This window comes from Myxine glutinosa, chromosome 9 (assembly GCF_964187855.1).
Source record: "Myxine glutinosa chromosome 9, kmMyxGlut1.1, whole genome shotgun sequence".
In the NCBI taxonomy this organism is placed as follows: domain Eukaryota; kingdom Metazoa; phylum Chordata; class Myxini; order Myxiniformes; family Myxinidae; genus Myxine; species Myxine glutinosa.
The window spans coordinates 56981498-56999664 of record NC_136269.1 but is presented as its reverse complement, the minus strand read 5'-3'; the positions used below and the strand labels follow the sequence as shown (position 1 = coordinate 56999664).

At 40.6% G+C, this 18167-nt stretch overlaps 1 protein-coding gene across 17 annotated transcripts in view; it reads left to right on the top strand.

The window, feature by feature from the left end:
• LOC137435371 (kinesin light chain 1) overlaps nucleotides 1-18167 on the top strand; it is a 150785-nt gene that overhangs the window by 114201 nt on the left and 18417 nt on the right. For 10 of the 17 annotated variants that reach the window (XM_078784361.1, XM_078784367.1, XM_078784360.1 and 7 more), the window contains exons 11-14: nucleotides 3927-3979; nucleotides 6145-6212; nucleotides 9569-9677; nucleotides 13443-13607. In XM_078784361.1, the coding sequence (XP_078640487.1) occupies nucleotides 3927-3979; nucleotides 6145-6212; nucleotides 9569-9677; nucleotides 13443-13607 (395 nt within the window). The remainder of the gene's footprint in view (nucleotides 1-3926; nucleotides 3980-6144; nucleotides 6213-9568; nucleotides 9678-13442; nucleotides 13608-18167) is intronic. The other 7 variants (XM_078784370.1, XM_078784365.1, XM_078784369.1 and 4 more) reach the window with 1 other exon arrangement.

The window sequence follows — 18167 nt, the reverse complement described above, 5'->3', positions numbered from 1 at the left end:
ATAATTCTGCTCGGCAATGCTTCAAGCCCAACCCTCACTGGATTGGTGTTGTCTGCTTATTCGTTTGTCATGGGGTTATTGTTGTTCTTTAATCGTCTGACCCTATCAAGTGCTTTTCCATCCCATCACCCCGTCCTTGATGGGTATATCCACTTGTTAACAATAATAATAATAATAATAATATAGGAAAGGTGCAGGGAAATAGTAACAGCCTTCAGAAGCTGAACAAAATTAATTTTCCTACAATCACAGCATAAGACTATTACTTAACAGCCATTAACATTCAGGAAATAATATTTAATGCTATATTTGCTTTTAATGGAGTGCAATGAAGGGAACTTAAAAATTACTTTTTCCATTTTGGAATATGTGATAATTGCATTATCTTCATTTCCACATTTAAAATTGGGTTGCCATTTGTGACAGTAAACTTGTATTATTCTTTCCACCTATTTGTGGGGTATTTTTGGATGTTAGAACAAACAGATTGGGCAGCTCGGTAGGAATTTTTTCCCAATCATCAAATGACATTTGTAGAAGATTTGCATCTCTATCTGTTTTTTATGATAATTTTGTAAGATCTCACAACTTTATTATTATTGTTTTGCTTTCTTTTAACATTGATGTTTCATTTTTATGATATCGTGTATTTTCCTGCAGTTTTGAGGTGATTGATTGCTAAGAAAGGCAAAAGTCTATTTCTTTGCAATATTTGCTTCCTTAGCATAGATGCTTTGAATATGACTATTCACGGGGGATACGTTCCTGGAAAATACGCGAATTGCGAAACCGCGAATAGGGGGGGCATTGTTTCAATGGAAAAAGGGGGGGGGGGATAGGTTCCCGAGTTGCGAAAATCCGTGAATAGAGAGGACAAAATCGAGGTAAAATCCGCGAATTGTGAGGCAAATCCAGAGAATGTCGACGATAATCCATGAAGGTCGATGAAAATCCCGAGAATGTATGCCGCGGCATTGTTTCAATGCCCCTGAAAAACCGTGAATTTGCTTAACACGGCGGCGAATAGGCAAAAAAAAACCGTGATTTCACGGAACACGACCGCGAATAGAAAAAAACCCGCGAATTTGCGGGACACTCTTCCGCAAGTAGAGAAACAGGTCGCATTTTATCACCCGTGAATAAGCGAAACCTGCGAATTGCTGAACTGGGAATAGCGGAACCACGAATAGCTGGGTCCGACAGTATTTGAAATTTGAGAACTATTTACGATAAAATGATTGAAACAAATTAAATTGAGAAATTATGATACAGAATATAACTCATTAAACTAAAAGCCTTGTGTTGGCTTAACAGTTAAGGTGGTTGGCTTGATCTTAGGGTCCTGAGTTTGAGCCCTTATTTTTCCGATGAATTAACACCATATGGGTTGATTCAGCATGTCATCCTTCTGAGTTCGGCAAAATGACTACCAGCTTACTAGTAATGGGGGGCATTACATCAGCGACAGCCGCACCCTCAGAAAATGATGCAACCAGCTGCACACATACAACCAACTCATTAAACTGATATGTTATTTTTAAAATGAAAACCATATAAGATGCACACATGTATGATTTTGGTAGGGTACTACTGCTTATTTTGAGCGCACTGTGGGCATGCCTGGGGAGGAGAGCATGTGCTGTGGCGCAGTTAACGAGTCTAGATAAGCTTATCTCCCGTGCATGTAGTGCGCACTATGGGCTTTCTTGGGAGGGGAAGGGCATGCCTGGGGAGGAGAGCATGCTGTGACCTTGGGGAGGAGACAAACACACACACACACAAACACACACTGCCATCTGTTGTGATAATCAGCATACAGATCAATGGGACGCACCCGTGGAGCAATGGTGATCATTGTGATTGATCGACATTGGGACGGGTTTGCACTTAATTTTGGGACGGGGCGAAAGGCAGTGGCGATTATTTTGGTTAACCATGCACTTAATTTTGCGTAATATTATAGAGATAACAGTTCACTTTTTATATGCCGTATTTTTTTATGTTATAGAGAAGAAGAGAAGAAAAAGAAGGAGGGAAGATAGAAGAATCCCTGTATGAAAATCTTAATAGAATAAACCGATGGACAGAATAACTTGAAAACTGGATGTTATCGCTAAATAAGAAATCAAACTCCCGGAAGTTGTAAAACTTATCTGGGAGAAAAAAAACCCACTCCCTTGCCGCTCCCTTAAGGAGCAGGTGTTTCTACTAGATTGTAGTAGATTACCATAGCAGATTTCATTTGATGAAGATCGTAGTAGATCACCGCAGCAGATTTCAGTCGATCACTGACTATGACAACAAACAACACGAAAATCTAAATATTTCGATGATAGGCTCCATAGTGAGCGGGGCCCCCAGTCCATCAGGACTGATTGCGGTGGGGAGGGAGTTTAGTTTGTTAACCCTGCACTTTTTGTGTATTATCATTGAGATGCATACACACAAGTTTGTTTTTGTTCCTTATACTTTACCAAGTTCATGGGGCAATTGGCCCTAAAATTTTTATGCTGTATTATTTTCACACGTGGAAGATCAATGTTGCAATAAAAACTTTCATTTCTTAATCAGATTGATGTAAAAACATGAATTGATGGCGTTTTGGGGAGATGGCACCATCTGTCTGGTGTCCCTATCCCCCTCATTGGGGATACTTGTCTGGTGCCCTCATTGGACACTTGGACTGTGCTAACTTTTGGGAATTTAACCGATTGCATTAAATTATTTATTTTGTATGCAGAATGGAAATATATATACAAAGGTTTCTCAATCTCTACAGGACTACACTGATTGTAACAAGTGGTCACATTATCTTGTATAACTGTAAAAACATAGAAATGAGGAGGCCATTTGCCCATCATTGCAGTGTTGCCCTCCCGAGTTAATTTTTTCAACAACTGTAAACAACAACCTTGATGTTTTACTAAGGTCTAAATAACCTGAGTTTGATTGGGTGACCCAACTTGTTTGCTATAAATAGAATCAAAACGTTAAACAGACCTCACCAAAACCCCTAATTCTTAAAAACTTTTGTCTTCCTGGTAACACCTGCAGGTAGAAAACACATGACCAAGACTGAAAATTAAAATGCTGGCTTAAACACTTCTATATAGGGGTTGTTCTTAATTCTTTGGAGAGATTTCTTTTTAATCACCATTAGTTGTTCACCAAATTACCAATCATGAAGACATAAGTGGAACAAACAAAGTTGCAAAATAGCTCTTATTGAAAAATAATTTTGAAAATGTCAACAAAGGCTAGTTGTGAAATGGGTGGTTTTGATCTAGTATCGATAACATGTTCATACTTTTTTTTTTTTTTTTTTTTTTTTTTTTTTTTACACACTTGCCCTGCACCTCGGTCTCTTTCATCCAGTCTTGGTGCCAAGATGTACTGTGTTGGTAACAAGTGATGCACGTATACCCTTGAGTTCACTGATCTTTTATCCTGTTCTCTTGATGTCTGCATATTAAGCTTTTTTAAACTGCTGGACAGTTTAATTGTTTTTTTTCTGGTTATGAAAAATGCAGGTAATCGGATGTTTAAAATTTCTGTTCACGTGAGCCATTGTTTCTTTACACAAGTTAAAAAAAAAAAAAGGGCACTGTCCTGACAGGAAATGATTTGGGTTTACATTGATTTATTTAGGATTCTAGGAAATGCAATTTGAATATTTTAAATTCCCCAAAATAATCTCTATTCCTCCTTTATACTGGTGTTACCCAACAACTGTGGATTATTTGAGTTAGCTGTAGCCAAACGACTTTCAAAAGGGTGAAGCTTTTTAAATTGGATGTGCAAGGGATGCGGACTCGGTTTTAAGATTCAGTCGATATGCTTGATATGAATTTGTATTGTTCACTGTGAAATATTAATTAGTAGGTAGGTATCGATTCAAGTTTGCCTCGTGTTCCCATTGTGTGTAGGAGACAACAAACCTATTTGGATGCATGCAGAAGAGAGGGAGGAACGTAGCAAGGTAGGCTACTTTCATCTACTAATAAAAGGAGAAGCATTCATCCATCCATGTGTGTCTGTCACCCTTACAATAATAAAATGGCACTGTTGGAAAGCTAATGATCAATTTACTTGGTCGGAACGTGAATAATCGATTTACTTGAACGAAAAAAATTGTCCGTTTAAAAATGGCTGTTTTGAAAGCCCGTCTTTCTGACATTGAAGAAGAAGAAGTAGTAGCAGAAGAAGCAGGAACCTAATGCAGCGGTTTCAACAATAACATTTTCATTCTTCCATGAGAGTCGGAACCCTCTAGAATAATAATTATGTAATTATCATAATAATAATAACTAGAACTGTGAGCAGTGATGATAGGCTTCCAGGCAAAATGGCCACCATACCATGTGATTGATGATGTCATCATTTCAATAAATTTTCCTCATTGGTAGTCGATCATATCTGTAAATTTTGGTTTGGATCAGTTAAACGGTTCTGGAGATATGGATTTTCCATTTATTTTCCTTAAATCCAAGATGGCCACCATACCATGTGACTGATGATGTTATAATTTGTAAATAAAAATATATTCCTCATGTGTAGTCAATTATACTGATGAAGTTTTTGATTGATCCGTTGAGTGGTTCTGGAGATGTGGATTTTCAATTTATTTTCCTTAAATCCAAGATGGCCACCATACCACGTGACTGATGATGTCATATTTCAGAAATGGTTTTCCATATGGGGAATTTATCATACATATGAAATTTCGTATTGATGCATTCAGCAATTCTGGAGAAAAATTTGTTTAAAGGTTTTCCTTAAATCCAAGATGGCCACCATATCATGTGACTTATGATGTTATAGTTACAAATATTTTTTCCACATCAGTAGTTGATCATATGTTTGACATTTTGCATTGATCTGTTGAGAGTTATTCTGGAAAAGATTTTTTTCCCCTTGAATTCAAGATGGCCACCAACTCACATGACTGATGACATCATAGTTTGCAAATATTACCCCGCATCAGAATGTAAACGTGTTTCAAGTTTCGTATCTATCGGAAAAGCGGTTTCGGAGAAATATATTTTTTACGTTTTATTTTTAAATCCAATGACCAATATGGCCGCCAAACCACGTGACCGATGACATTTTTTTCACATACTTTTATCCCAATGGCTAGGTGATCACATGTGTAAAATTTTGCATTGATCTGTTCAGCGGTTCTGGAGAAGATGTTTAAAGTTTATGATGTCATAGGCAATGGCAGCCAATGTAAGTCAAAATTGCAAAAACAAAATTTTGATGCACGAAGTTACATTGGTGTACATAATGAGTTAAAGTTTCGTAGAGCTAGCTATAACGGTTTTCTCGGAATCGTCTCCACAAAATCTGTGAGAATAATAATCCTTACAAGAACAATAGGCTTCCAGTGGGAACCTCACTGAAAGCCTCATAATATTAATGACAGACATGGAAGGATCATACAAAATGATATGGAGTAAAGTTCTCGAAGCAATATAAAAATATATAAAAGTACACTGAAGGAGCACACAAACAACAACAACCACAGCCACTACGACAGCAGCAGCAACAACAATTATGTTATAAAAGATCCTTTTTCACACGTTTCACTTCATTTTACATCCTCATTGAGAATCAGATGGGCACGCAAAGTTTGTGAAGTGCATCTTTTCACTGATCACACCTTGGGTTGTACAAATTGTGCGTGAGCCAACACATGCTGTCTTTTGATTAAATCTGTCAGCGAAGCGACGGCTATGCACAGCTAGTACATGTTAAATATAAATAATTTGTGAACATCATCCTAATTTATTTTTGGCTTTTCTTTTTTGGGGGGTTTTTTTCTTTCATTTTTACCACAACTGCAATAAATAGTGAAATGAAAAGCAGCCAAAGATGTTTAGAGGACAATGAGGAGCTTTGTAACTGTAAATCCTTTATAGTTAATGAAAGAAACTTCAACAAAATGTACATAAACAAAATTGTTTAGCTTGCTTTATTACTGTGCACAGAATACGAGTAGAATTTCGTATTCTACTCGTATTCTGTTTGCAATAACTCCAAAATGTTGATAAAAGCATTGATATATGCAACATATGTTATCCCTGTTGAAATGCTATAATGAAGCATATGAGGCACTTGCATGGCTGGTGTGTGTCGTACTAGGGTCGAAACAAGGACAGTCCACCATACGGAGAGTATGGACAATGGTACAAAGCCTGCAAGGTGGACAGGTAAGGCCAGTCACACGGTACTGCGTCTCAGCCAAGTCCAGTGTTAGGTGGGGCACGAGATTAATTTGTGCTTTTTAACAAGTGCAGTTTACATTGGGTGGAGCCATACATTGCTGGTTTTCATTTACAGGATCACATTGTTTATACTAGCAACGGTACCCGCCTTAAGGGCGGGGCTTCAATTGGGAGGCCCAAATGAAAAGGCAAAATATCAGAAATTGAAGGCTTTTTTATGTTAAACGATTTATATAAACATCCGTTAAATCATATCACATGCAAATCATCAAAATCGAAACAGTATTTGTAGAATTTCAATAAAAGCCACATCACTGTTCATATCGGTAAATATTATTCCATCGTGCTTGGAAAAACTGGCAAAATTGGGAAAAAATTGGAAAATTGGAAAAACAATATAGCCTATTTTACTCCGAGGGGTCCCAGAATTACCCACCCAAAGAATTTCTGTAATTTTCCTTTAAAAAGTTTTCTTTTTTTCTCGTGTGACGAGCAAATTACAGTTTTACCAATAGTGTAGCAGCATAGCAAATCTGTTGTGCATTTTGTGATACAAGCACCAAATTTGGCACAAATGTACATTAATATGTTGCGAACATTTTCAGATATTGGGCCACTTGAAATTCCGTAATTTTTTTTTTCAAATTTTTTCAAATTTCGTAATTTCAAATTTTTCGGGTGACACCGTCACAATTTCGGTCTTCGAGGCCGGCCGATATAGTGGGGCGGCTTAGCCCAAATATTCAAAAGAATTGTGCATTTTGTGATACAAGCAGCAAATTTGGCACAAATGTACATTAATATGTTGCGAACATTGTGTGGTCAGCAATGAAGACGAGAGTCTGAATTACATGTATGCAAAAGACCTTGTGAACCAGTGAAGCAAATACACGGGTAAGCATGAATTAAATCTAGGGCATGATATAATTTCCATGATGTTTACCTCTACACTCAATGGTGGAAGGAGGTAATGTTTTGATCCCAGCTTGTCTGTATGTCTGTTTGTCTGTTAGTCCACAAAATTCCAGACAAAGCTTGTAGTAGTGGTAGTTGTAGTGGTAGTGGTGATAACAGAAATTGTTATATAGAACTGAACTTATATTATTATTATATGCAGAAAATAACTTCATTTCTATATGCCCTGCAGTGGACAGGTTAATTGGTTTATGCACTGAAGGGGTCACCCTGGTGTGCACTGCTGTGTTCTGCCTCACTGAGTTGTTCAGGTATGATGTACTCAGCACAAGCTTCCGGTCGGCCCGGAGGTGGGGGTGCGGGGCCTGTCACGGAACGTCAAAACAAACGGCCTGCCGGGGCCGCCCAAAAGTCGGGCGTGAGGGGCGTGTCCACTAATGGAACGCCTCTCGCTTCCCAGATCGAGGGCCACGTGGTCAGGAGAACCTCGTCCCTTCCGGTCACACTTTGCCTATCGGCCGGCCTCGAAGACCGAAATTGTGACGGTGTTACCCGAAAAATTTGAAATTACGAAATTTGAAAAAATTTGAAAATAAAAATTACGGAATTTCAAGTGGCCCAATATCTGAAAATGTTCGCAACATATTAATGTACATTTGTGCCAAATTTGGTGCTTGTATCACAAAATGCACAATTCTTTTGAATATTTGGGCTAAGCCGCCCCACTACAAATACTACTATCATTGTATAGTTTTCAATGAACAGTTTTCCTTTTGCATTCCGCAAAATGGCGAACAAGTTTTCAATGACAATTATAATTATGAATGTACATGAATTCACTTATTCAAATACAGTCTCACTTTCATTGATTCCCACATTTACCAAACTATACTCACAATGTTAAGGTTTTAGTTTGATGATGTCGTAGTGCTAAGACATTTCTGTGTATGCATGTGTTTTTGTACTTCTGTACAATTTGCAACCAGATTGCCCCGCTTAATTGGAAGTATTTACAAACGCACTGCATTACAACTGCAGGGCCAGCACTCACTTAACCATTGTGTTCTCCTGTTGCTGTGATTTGAAGCAAGTTCAGTAATTGCCCCCGGCTGAGAAACCTAATTCAATTTTGATTATCTCCAAATTGCATTGACAATTGCTGTTTTGCTTCAAATTGTTTTAAGCCTCTTCATGTTGTGCTTTAATAATGGCTGTTTTAATGAAAACGATTGCACCAATACTAAATACATTTTGTATCCACATGGATGATTGGAAAGCCAAAGATCCAGAGATTAAAGGATCCTTGAACAGAATAACAGTGTCTTGTTTGTTGCCAAAGTGTTTTCAAGACGATGGATTTTATCACTTGAAATTTGGTAAAAGCGTGTTTATAGACATGGGAGACTGTGCACTGACGTTTCAATCGTTGACCATTCAAAAGTAAAAGAAAGGCTAATCATCATCACAATCATCATAATCATCATCTCCATCAGCATAATCATCTCAATCATCATCTCAATCATCATAATCATCTCAATCATCATCATCTCAATCATCATCTCAATCATCATAATCATCTCAATCATCATCATCTCAATCAGCATCATCTCAATCATCATCATCATCCTCTCAATCCGTCATCATCATCTCAATCCGTCATCATCATCTCAATCGTCATCATCATCATCTCAATAATAATCATCTCAATCATAATCATCATCATCTCAATAATCATCATCATTTCAATCATCATCTCAATAATCATCATCTCAATAATCATCTCAATCATCATCATCTCAATAATCAGCATCATCATCTCAATCATCATCATCTCAATCATAATCATCTCAATCATCATCATCATCATCTCAATCATCATCATCATCATTATCTCAATCAGCATCTCAATTATCAGCATCAGCATCTCAATCATCATCATCATCTCAATCATCATCATCGCAATCATCAGCATCATCATCTCAATCATCATCATCATCATCTCAATCATCATCATCATCATCTCGATCATCAGCATCATCATCATCTCAATCATAATCATCATCGTCATCGGTTTATTTTGCTCTGATGAACGGCTGGTGCTTGCAATTCCAGCCACATCCCATTTCCCACAGTGGTAATCATACTGTTAATCAACTTGATAACATGAATTGTTCATCTCCTCTGGCAACACATAAACTCTTATTACGTTGTGTTTACAAAAGCATTTCTGTTGACATCAAGATGCCACGGCATGGCAGTAGTGTTGGCTTCTGTTGTACTGTTATTAAACCATTAAGTGGTGATCAGTATGCTAATCGGTGCTGATTGTTCATGCTTAGAAGTTTATTGACCTTTTTTGTTTGAATACATTGCAAGCTTTGTTGTTGTTGTTGTTGTTGTGTGTGTCCGCGTGTCTGCACTTGTAGCCCGACAGTGGCTACAACGTTGAAGAACCTGAGCGCACTGTACCGCCGCCAAGGAAAGCTTGAAGCGGCTGAGACACTGGAAGAATGTGCTGCTCGATCCCGTCGCCAGGCACGGACTATCTCAGACACACATTCTCAATTTTACTCCATTTCCTCATGAGAACATAGGGCCTTTGTTTCAAGGGAATGACCTGAAAATGCTCATGCTCATGCAAGATGATCGGCAGGTTCAGCTTGCATTTATTATTAGTCCCCTACCGGTGTACACCGGAGGGGACTATAGGTTTGCACGCCGTCCCTCCGTCCGTCAGTCTGTCAGTCTGTCAGTCCGTCAGTCCGTCACGCAAAGAACAGTTTTCCGGACTTTTTTCCTAAACTCTTAACGCTAATTATTTCAAACTTGGCACATGGTTTCCTCATGATAAGTTACGGATCAGGTTCGAACTTCACGACGTTTCGATCATTTTTGACAAAGTTATGGCACTTTGAACTTTGGGAATTCTGATAATTCTGATGATCCTTAACTCAGTGCCATTTTAAGTTTTAATTTCCTTTAAAAAAGATTTTCTCTGCAATAATAGGACCGATTGAGATCAAATTTTCACCATATGAGGGACTCGGTCTGTAGAATATTTTAATGGTAATTATGACGTCACAGGTCACGTGGTTCGGCCGCCATATTGTTTTTCGTGAAAACACGAAAACCCCTTTTCCTCTGCAACGGCTGAACAGATCGAGGCCAAACTTTGCAGGCAGAATCGCATACCCATGATGAACAAAAAAGTCAGTGAGCATGACGTCATGCATCACATGGTTTCAGAGTTATGACGTTTCTAAGCATGAACCTTTAAAACCGAGCTCCTCCCTCATTTTTGATCCAATCAAGGGGAAACTTCACACATCTGTTCAGCATGTCAGTCTACTAAAATGTCCTTTTGGAATTTGCGATAGGGAACGTGGTTTGGCAGATATCGTTAATTAAACGAAAATATTTTTTTAAATGGATATCTCTTGTTTATTCTAGAGTTCTCCTCAAGCCGCACTGCGCGCCCTCAGCCTCGTCTCGCGAACGTCAACAGCGCGACACAGCACGCGCTTTCGGGAAGGGCGGAGCCAAGCCGAGCAACATATTGTTACGGATCTCAGAGACGGCACTCCCCTTAGCAAGGGGGGGGAGGGGTGAATCCCCTTGGCCTGTTAAGCTGGCCGTCTCTGGTCCTGGTACTTGTAACGCTCTTTTGCAGGGTGGAATTGATCAGGGTTATTGGTCAAGGTGTTCTCCCGAATACCTTTACCAATCCCTCCGCAAAACAGGGAGACAAGCACCGCTCGAACCACGGACAAGATGGTATTTGCCGAGCGGTTTAGCAATCCGCGGCTCGAGCCGTTATCAAGAGACTAAACCCGATTCCGAGCATTGGCCAAATCGTGCCACAGGTACTCAATCGAAAGAAAGGACTAAAGCGATCAGGGGAGAATGAAACCAAAGAATAAGAAGGAACAGGTGGAATTTATTAATTATGTACAAAACCAAAGAAGAGGAGGAACGAAAGTAATTTACAGAAGAAAAAGCAGATACACAGGGCAAACCTTAAAACAGTCTTAATTATCAACGCCCAAGGGAATAGCAGGCAGGAATCACTGGACGAAGGAGAAGGGTCCGTGCAGGACAGCAGGGCTGGAAGGTTCGGGGGGAAGGCACAGCAAGGAGGTCCGCTCCAGGTCCACGCTCCGGGCTGGAAGCGAACAGCCAACGCAGCTCCACATATTCGGTTTCACACGGTAGGGGCTTTCCGAAGCAGCTCCGCGCAGCTTCGTCTCTCTCGTGCCTTCTCACCGACTCTCTTATTCAGGTTGCACCTTCTCACCCAGCTCATACCTTTTTTCCTCTCTCCTTCTTCGGAACCCTCTCACTTAACTGGCCAAGCAGTCCCTTGCAGCCGCTTTTATTGCTGTGTTGGAAATCAAGCCGCCGGCTCTGATAACACGCCTACCGGTTAGCTCACCGCGGTGCTGGTTGGCCGGTAAAGGCTTGCTGACTCCACCTCCTATGACGAGCCGACGTGCCACACGTTGTTCTGGTGGCTCCTCCCCCTTCTTTCTCGGCTTGACCGCATGGCTAATGGCGGCTTGGGGCAATCAAACGAGCCAAACCAAGGGGCAGCGAACGCTTCCCGACTGTCACTTTGAAGCGTGGGTGAGGCGATTTGGGGAAATTGAAAGGGACCTATCTTATTTGATTAATGCAACGCAGATTCAACTATTGGGAACAGGTCCTTAACTGAAACACATAATAATGAGGTAACTACGGAGAGGTCCTATGGTTCGCTACGTGTTGTTCATGGACTAACTAGGGTGTGATCTTTAACAAGCCAATTAAAACCACCTTTAGATACCAGATCTTTAACAAGCCAATTGATGGGAATATTTACAGGGGGACATTTATAAGGGAAACATTTACTAGTGGAGGTTCTAAAAACCGTAACAATATATATACACATCGATCATTGATCGTGAACCGGAAAATATAATAAATTACTGATATTTAGCGACTCGAAAGGTTCTTTATCAACAACTTATTTTCTCGTGCTTCTGCTGACCTGTCTGCAAGGTGTATAAATCGAAGTCCCGAGTGCAAATCACAGGTGAGCCCGTCCTGAGGTAATTAGCGATTGGGAACGATTCAGAACCTGTGGATAAATAACCCTTGGTAATTTCCCCAACAGTTTTCCGGACGACAGACTGCCGGTAGGGGACATGTATTGCAGCGCAATACTCAGAATGCTTGTTTTCATGAGCATGAGTGCTTTCAACAACTCCATGATGTTCGATGGACCAACACTCTTTGCAAACTACAGTAGTTGTGAGCCTCAGCTGAGCGGTCTGCTTCCTTAACAACCCAGATTGCCAGAATAGGCTGATAGTGCTTTATCATAACCCTTTATGTGCAGGACATACATATGTCAAAAGGTCAAGATTCAGGCCATTAAAAAAATAACTTTTAACACCTGGTTTATTACCACCTTGATACTTCTTCTTCAAAGGTGCAGACATATAAAAAAAACTTTCTGATGTGATTATGTTATGCGCCATCGGTAGATTTGCGCTATGACCGATGGTGGATGGCGCAGGCATCGTTTTGCGCCATCAATGGATGCGTATCATCGCTGGATAGCGCAGCGCCGTCGATCGATTTGTGTCGGGAGGGGAGGGAGAAATGGTAAGGATTGTCTGTTGGAAATATTGATCGATATCTAACCCTCAATCGGTCGATAGCGCAAATCTACCGATGGCGCATAACAATTGTATTGATTTTAAAGCAATAAACAAAGAACTCGACGTGGTTTTTAACTTTAATAATTTGTTGAGGCGTTACAGTTAAAGAAGCAAATTAATCGGGTACCGTCCCTAAAAATAGCGATGGTCATGACATCATCTGCGTGACGTAACCAAAGGCAATGTTGTCTCTGCACGCAATGGATAATGGCCGCACAACTCCCTTCAGACTCGTCAGAAAGCGCATTTGATGAAGTTTTTTTTGATCAAGAAAACTCTGATAGTCAATCATTATAAAAACTACCTGCAGCAAAAAAAAATTCTCATAACATTGTGTGTCATGTGGGTAATAAAATTGCCGATTTTGGGGGGACAGGGTCAATCAAGTGTAAAAGGACCTCATACTAATTATCATATGGACATTCCTTCAAGTAAGCTTTTACTGGAATTACCCCTCACCTTCCATTATTTAAAAAATTGTGTCAGCAACTGCAAAATTCAGTGAGACATTCAAAAAGAGTACAATGCAGATATCTGCTTTTTACTGAGGCACCAATTGTGCTTTTGAAGTTTAATTGTGATTGTGTGTGGGTGGCAGGGTCTAGATGTCGTGCGGCAGGCCCGTGTGGCTGACATTCTTAATGATGGCGATTTGGAAAAACGACGTGTCCGTGATGGCTCATCTTCGACTGATGTTGTCGTCAAATATGAGAGCGGGCATCCTGGTGGCGGGGAAGTGAGTATGGGCGTCGAGTGGAACGGGGTAAGTGTTCATGCAGTGACATTTTTTTTGTCTTGATTGTGACATGACAGTGTTGTTGAGGTAAAAGATTGGTATTTCATCTTTTAACTTGTCCTTTCTTTTGTCGAACTCAGAGTGTGTTTCCAATTCAAATATCTGATATGCTGTAGTTCGGTTTGGAAAGATGTGTTTTGTTTTTGGGGGTTTTTTTTCTCCACAAGCTTGTGTTCCTTGTAAGCTTTTTATGCTTTGTCTCCATTAGCAGGTTTGAGCCTTTCGAGACAAGCCCCTGTATTATTGGCCCAGTCCAGGTCGCCTCTCAGTTTAGCAGCTTCGAGCCTGACTACTTTGTCATGTTTTTTCTTTTCTTCTGAGTGGGGTGTTGTTACGAAATTCTCTTTGGTTTGGAGGCCATTTAGTCGTCATCCTGTCTTCTCTACATCCCATTAATTTAATATAACAGTTTATTCATCGTCTTTGATACGAACCCAATCTTTGCCATTCCTTTATCAGGAAAAATTATAAAATTGGCGTTTCTTTGCGAATTGTAAATATGTCGTTGCGTGTCAGTGTAAGCTGTGTCTGAAAATATGTCGGACAACACTTGGGACGTTTCTTCTGATGCATTCTCTTGTCTTGGTTACTTATTTACATTTTGTGATATAATTTGTGGCTGGAGTGGATGACAAATAATGAGGAATATGCAGAAGACAATTGAGGACAGACGCTAAGTGAGACAAACTCGTGTACGTGATGCTCATTTGTTAATTGCGTGACGTAAGGCACTGGGCAGAGCCACAAAACACCGAAGCTAAACCCGCCCCAAATTTTTGCAATTTGTCCAAGCTCGAGTCAACAATCAATGGTGATGCAGAACCGGTTCTGTTCCGAACGACTCGGACCTGCTTATGTAGACGAGGCCTTCGTTTCCCGAATGAATAAGATAATTGTTGGTACTCTGGTTTTGCATGAGTTTATCATTTGTGTCATCACCATTGCTCATGTCTGAAATAGTGTTGCATTCGATTACTGTGCATTGAGAATAATGTATGGCAGGTAAAATAATGGGGATGGTTTTGTTTCCCATTTCTCCTCTCCACTCCTCATCCCCTTTTTTCTGTAACTATCTGATTCCTGAAAGTATCTTAATACATAAAAATTTCTCAGCATGCACTTACCTGAAAGTTTGGAAGTTGGCTGAAGTTGGCTTAATTGGCTGAAAGTTTGGAAATTTCGATTTTCTGTCGCACCAATATGTTCCTTCCTTTGGTTTGGCTAAGGGAAGGTTGTGTCAGCTGTTCTGTTCATAATTTTCAGGAATTAATTTTATCCACATTCAAAGTTCACCAAGCTCTTTCACTTTTTATCCAGCATGCAGTGAATACATTTTGCATCAGATCATGTGATCCATCATTAAACTATTGTTTGACATTAAAACAAACCAAATTTTTTTATAGATATTTTTGCATACATAGTCGAGGCTCGTGGAAGAACTAGAACACAAAACAGATCAGGACCCAATATAACAAAAAGAATAGCAGAAAGAGAGGGAAGAAACATCCCATCCTGAAAGCAGGGCCGAAGCCCATCAGCAGGACCGAAGTTAAAAATAGACGAAGACCGACAAACAATGGTTGGGGGCAGAAAAGGATGCTGGGGATGGACAAGATAGATACAGAAGTAAACTCTCAGGAAGGAAAAACTGGACATTTGGAAGGAGGAGGGCTTGGGGTTAGGGCGTATGCTTCAGGGTAGAAAAGAGCATGGTTTTAGATTGGGGACGATCTGACATGATGCGGAACAGCACCTGGAAGGAAAATAAGATTGAAGAGAATGTGGAAGTTGGTGCCACAGTTGGGAAAAAGAGGAATGAATGAGTGGAGGTGAGCTGTGATACTGGATTTTGAGAGTTTCACCAGAAGGGGGTTGATGGTGCACCGCATTCCCCCTGCAGAAACCTGGGGGAGGGGAGGGTTGAGACAAAGCTATGGAAAGAGCAGAGGATGCAAGACCAGAAAGGAGGTGGTAGTTAAGACAGAGAAACCACCAACCTGTCTGCGATGGGAGAGTGATAGGCCCTTAGACTCAATTTCATCATGGAAGGTTATAATAATCTTGAAGACCTTATTTCCACGCTCTCAAGCTGAGCAAGGTGTGAGGCAGAGGTGCCAGCCTAAAGGTGAGAGCAGTACTTCAACAAGCTGCGGATGGCCTTCTAGGTGATTAAGAGTTCAGGTGTGCCAAGGAAGGACTTTGCATGATGGAGGATGCCCAGCTTTGGAGGCCAACTTCGAAATGTGGTTTGCCAAAGAAAGGTCATGGCTGATAGTGATACCCAAACGTTTGAGTGACTGAATTTCTTCAAGAGAATTGTTGTTTGTTGGGGGGTTTTTTCTTTATTTATTTTTTGTATACACAGTCTCGACTCATGGAAAAGCTTATTACATTGAATGGATCAGGACCTAAATAGAACACAGAAGGAACAGTAGAGAAGAAGGATTTTATGTCAACTGCAATGATCTTCCATGACCTTGCTTATAATTGGAAGCAAGCTCATAGGCCTTTCGTTGAGAGAATACATTTTGCACCATATTTGTCTATTGCAGTAATGTTGGCTAACTTCCAGGCATATGGAAACTGACCTATAGTGAACAAGAACGGCACTTGGTAGAGAGCATTCCTCTGTCAAGCTGAACAGTTTATATTTTGTATCCCACTGATAGGTCGGATTTGGATCCGGATCTTCATCAAAAATCAAATTGGTTCATCCTTGTCGCACACTGTGTTCACCAAGTTTCATCCGAATCGGTCCATAACTTTTTGAGACCTCATGCTATATATCAGTTTTAGCCCGATCACTCAATGGTCAAGAATCACTTTTAAAAATTCTCTGATTCGGATCCGGATTCAACTTTTCACCAAAATTGAATCAATTCTTCCTTGTCACACACCCAACCTGTCCACCAACTTTCATCTGAATCGGTCCATAACATTTTGAGATATCATGCTATATACTGTATCGGTTTTAGCCCGTTCACTCAATGGTCAAGAATCACTTTAAAATATTCTCTAATCCGGATCCGGATTCAACTTTTCACCAAAATTGAATCAATTCTTCCCTGTCACATACCCAACTTGTCCACCAAGTTTAGTCCAAATCCATCCACAACGTTTTGAGATATACTGCTCACAAACAAACAGACAGACAGGGGTGAAAACATAACATCCATACTCCTTAGGTGGCGGAGGTAATGTATGAGTGAACAGAGCATAAAGGATGTGTAAAAGCAGTAGAGCCGATTTTTAGCACACGTGAGCTGATGCTGTCCGGTCATGTTGATGCTGAGTTGAGGGTTGCCAGAAACTTGTCCACCTCCTCAGGTGCAAAAGACAGAGTCTAGGAGCATTTGTGTGCGGCTGGATATGGCGGTTACAGAGGAGGGGTTGGGGACACATAATTTAGAAGCAAACGCAGAATTGGGGTATTTGACCTTCTTACAAGCGGAGTGTGCTGTGGTGCCATTGGAAATGAGGGAGGGATGGAGGGGGAGCATAATCAAGAGATGGACGTAACAAGGTACCACCAGGATATGTTTGAAAGTTCACTTTTGAGGTCGGCAGATGTTGTGTTCTGGCTCTCCTGAGAGTTCTGGCTATCCTCTCCTGAGAGTGCAGACTTTGTGGAATGATCTGAGGTTGCCTTCGGTCAGGTTTGCCTTAAAAGAAGAGAATGCAAGTTGTTTCAAAGCAACTACCTCACCACAGGATTCAGTGTACCATAGATGGGAAGAAGAATAGGATAACTGAAGATGAGATTGGATGGATCTGTGCTTAGAGATAGCAGATTTCTGCGGAAGAATTCCCAGGCTGAGTTGATATCAGTGGCAGTAGATACATTAGACCAGTCCTGAAGTGAGATGGTTGCTTTCAGTCCCTGAAAATCTTCCTGATTGAAATGTCAGACTCACCGGCGCTGAGACAACTCTCTGAGAATAGCCAGAGAAATGTTGACTCTCACAAGTATAGGATCAGAGGAACCAATTGGAACAGAGGAAGAGCAGGAGACATTTGCGGGGGACGTTATAGTCATCACCAAGTCTAGAAGGGATGATTTGCCATTTGGAGAAATTTGTGTCGCAAAGTTCGTAATGAGTCAGTCCCATGGGGTCACAGAAGTCCTTTGCTAAAGTGCCATGGTTGGTGAGAGTGGTACCAACACCCACCCAAGTTGCATGGTGTGAAATCACCACATATGAGGAAGAGAGAGTTGGGTTTAATGGTTAGTAGCTTGTTTTATGTTGTCTGAGAGAGTTGTAGATGGAGTTGTCACTGGTGGATGGTACAACACACAGACAAACAATGAAGTGGGAGCAGAGGGAAAGTCACAGCCAAAAGTACTCCTGGGGGGTTGGGAGGTGCAAGCTTAGTGCACAGACAATTATAAATTGAGTTCATGATGTAAAGTGCAACTCCGCCACCAGGGCGCGGGGTTCAGACCTATCAAATCAGAGAAGTCTTTGGCCAGGAACATCCTGTGTGAGGAAGGATTCTGTTAAATATATGATTTCTGGTTAATCAGCA